General features: G+C 34.7%; 1 protein-coding gene across 1 annotated transcript; it reads right to left on the minus strand.

Moving 5' to 3' along the window:
- Positions 1-330: 330 nt before the first annotated feature.
- LOC134193198 (uncharacterized) lies at positions 331-1,256 on the minus strand. Its single transcript, XM_062662008.1, has 2 exons — positions 732-1,256; positions 331-666 (listed from the first exon to the last, which is right to left on the minus strand). Exons 1-2 carry the CDS (start codon positions 1,015-1,017, stop codon positions 647-649), a joined length of 306 nt encoding a protein of 101 aa, XP_062517992.1. The 5' UTR covers positions 1,018-1,256; the 3' UTR covers positions 331-646.
- Between the last annotated feature and the right edge of the window lie 1,892 nt (positions 1,257-3,148).

Here is a 3,148-nt window from a genome sequence, read left to right on the forward strand (position 1 = left end):
CGATACGGAAAGGGCCGCCAATTGCAATGGGTTGTGAACAGCGTTGGAATCATGAGACTAACGAGCCGAGCGACTAGACGACGCTATAATTCAAGGAAAGTCGTCGACTTTGGAAGGTGCTTCGTATCCGAATGATGTCAACGTAAGACGGAAATGGTTAGAAGCTGTACGTGTACTGGTTGTCAAGGATCTGCACTTGTAGTATGCAGGTGTGACTATTACACAACAAACCTTCCTTTCAACTGCTAAAATCTCTATGTTTTTCTTTCAAATTAGACAGACTTTCTGTCACAGATAGACGTTCTACGCCTGACAGACACAAATAGAGAATGCAGTTTCAAGTTCTAGAATAATCAATACAACAGATACCCAACCAGTTTTCGATCTAACAACTTACTATAATAGCAGTAAAGCATTCGACAATCTTTAACTCTTTCCATCTAAACTTGAGTCTTGACCAACAAAACTTATGGAAGTAACACTACATTTCTACACTAGCTACCTCCAAATGATACCAATTATTGCAGTCATTACATGATACTTAACAAATCAATCCAACATCCCACTAATAACCTGTTGTATGTACCATAGAATGCAATATGATGACATCCCTTAGAAGACGAGATGAGTGCCGAGCCTATCAGCTCTAAATATTAACAACATGTCCTACACAAAATGACAAATCACAGCTACTCAACAGCAAATAACTTAATTAAACAGAATTAACATACTGCAATGCCTTGAATTCACATGCTTCCAATGAAGTGTCCTCATGTTATTGACACATATGGCTCTCTTTAGAGCAGCTACTTGAAAGATGACTCTGAACTCGGTGCACTTGTTTTTCAAAACCTCTTTAATACGAGTGTGCAGCTTTAAGCATTGCTGTCCATGTGATCCACCTCCGTTGTAATTTGCTATCACAAATGATAATCCGTGTTTTCCTATTTGAATTCTGTGAACGTAACCTCGGCATTGAACATAAACATTAAGATAATGGAACCCTCTTTTCCGCATGTTGTAGAAAAACGAGTAGTACTCATTAAGGCTGCCCAATTTAACAAACTGAGATGCTATTTCTGAGAAGGCGAGGACTCCCTTTTTAGGGTAAACACAAAATGATTTGTTGTTACCTAAACACAACCAAATGCAATAAATAAATAAATAAATAAATAAATAAGCAAACAAATAAATAAATAAATAAGTAAATAAGAAAGTAAATAAATAAATAAATAAATAAGTAAATAAGAAAGTAAATAAATAAATAAATAAATATATAAATAAGTAAATAAGAAAGTAAATAAATAAATAAATAAATAAATAAGTAAATAAGAAAGTAAATAAATAAATAAATAAATAAGTAAATAAATAAATAAATACGTAAATAAATAAATAAGTAAATAAATAAATAAATAAATAAGTAAATAAATAAATAAGTAAATAAATAAATAAATAGATAAATAAATAAGTAAATAAATAAATAAATAAATAAGTAAATAAGTAAGTAAATAAATAAATAACTACATAAATAAATAAATAAATAAACAATAAATAAATAAATAAATAAGTAAATAAAAATAAATAAATAAATAAGTAAATAAATAAATATATAAATAGGTAAATAAATAAATAACTAATAAATAAATAACGTTGTATTTTAAAAAATGTCAAATACGATAACACATTGTCACCAAGTCACCAATATTAAATTCACAAATCTTAATACTAAATAACAGTAAGTCATGTTACGTCCCATAACCACCAGCAACTCTACATACCAGCACTGCAGAACATAACAGTACTCTGCATGAACAGATCCACTTACAAATTTAAACATAAATTTAGCTGCACTTGCCTAAAGCGATCAGCAGCCTTTGTAGCCAAAATTGCAAGTACAATATCTACCGTCCAGTGTGGAAATAGCAGTAGGCCATCGGACAGTGTCCCACCAAATGTGCTGTTTGTCCGACCAAATACTACACCAGTGTTGGACGTGTTAGGACAAAACGTCCACCCTATACATATGATAGTGTAAACCTTGGGCTTTCCACAGTGTTAGTTCATGAGGGTTGGTGCCTCCTAGCATTTGTGACTATTTAGTACACAATGATATCATATAGGCTGCATTACCATATGATAACAACTTTATCAAAAATTACATGCAAAATGGCTGGAGTAGGGGCGGGACTTAATGATACAATGAATGTCCTAACAAGGCTCCGTTTGTCTGAGCAAAAATAATTCCCTATTTTCCACACTGACAGTCTCTTGATGACAAACTCTGCTGATGTAAGAAAGCTGTTTGTATTTATTCAATAGTAGAACACAAAGTCAGATATGCATGCATAATTAAAATTTATTATAAATTTGATCACACCTACAGCGTAGGATTGTATCAAAAGATCTATGAAACGCGGGAACAGCTTGAAAGCCTTCAAAGTATGTCAACTCACCTTATGATAGTGTACAGTCTTGGTCACGTCTGAAAGACCTATAGCTAGATCAATGACTGCAATTTTTCTAAATTCACACTTTGTAAACAAAACTGAAAAATTGCTGGGCAACACAAAGGTAAATATGATCAAAACTGATAGGCATCTGGCAAACATCCTCATTACTTCACCTGTAACTTCAGTTCCACCTTCCAACCTGCATACTGGCCACTAAAGCCCACCTTGATCTAACCGCTCCTGCAGCTACACTACACACTAGCAATCCTATTTCATTAATACTAAACAGGTATCTGACAGCTCACTTGCTCAACAACCATTTCAGGGGCAGATCCAGAGGTGCTTATGCCAGGGGAGGGAGGAGGGAGAAGGGGAGAAGGGAGAAGGGGAGAAGGGAGAAGGGGAGAAGGGAGAAGGGAAGAAGGGAAGTAGGGAGAAGGGGAGGACCCCCTTATGTGGTCTTGTTTCTATTCTTTTCGTACAGCAACCCTACATACATCTTTCTCATTTTTCAAAATGTTTTTATACTTGTTTTGCATTCATTTTGCTACATGAGCGTAGATATGCGCAGTGGTAACGGTGTACACGAGCAGATGTACAGTATGCAATTGGGGAGGTGGACAGTGAGACTAGAATCGACACACTCCCTGTATAGCGGTCGGTACAGAAAACATTTACGTTAGATTCAGTGCAGATGC

Source organism: Corticium candelabrum, chromosome 17 (genome assembly GCF_963422355.1).
Source record: "Corticium candelabrum chromosome 17, ooCorCand1.1, whole genome shotgun sequence".
Classification (NCBI taxonomy): Eukaryota; Metazoa; Porifera; class Homoscleromorpha; order Homosclerophorida; family Plakinidae; genus Corticium; species Corticium candelabrum.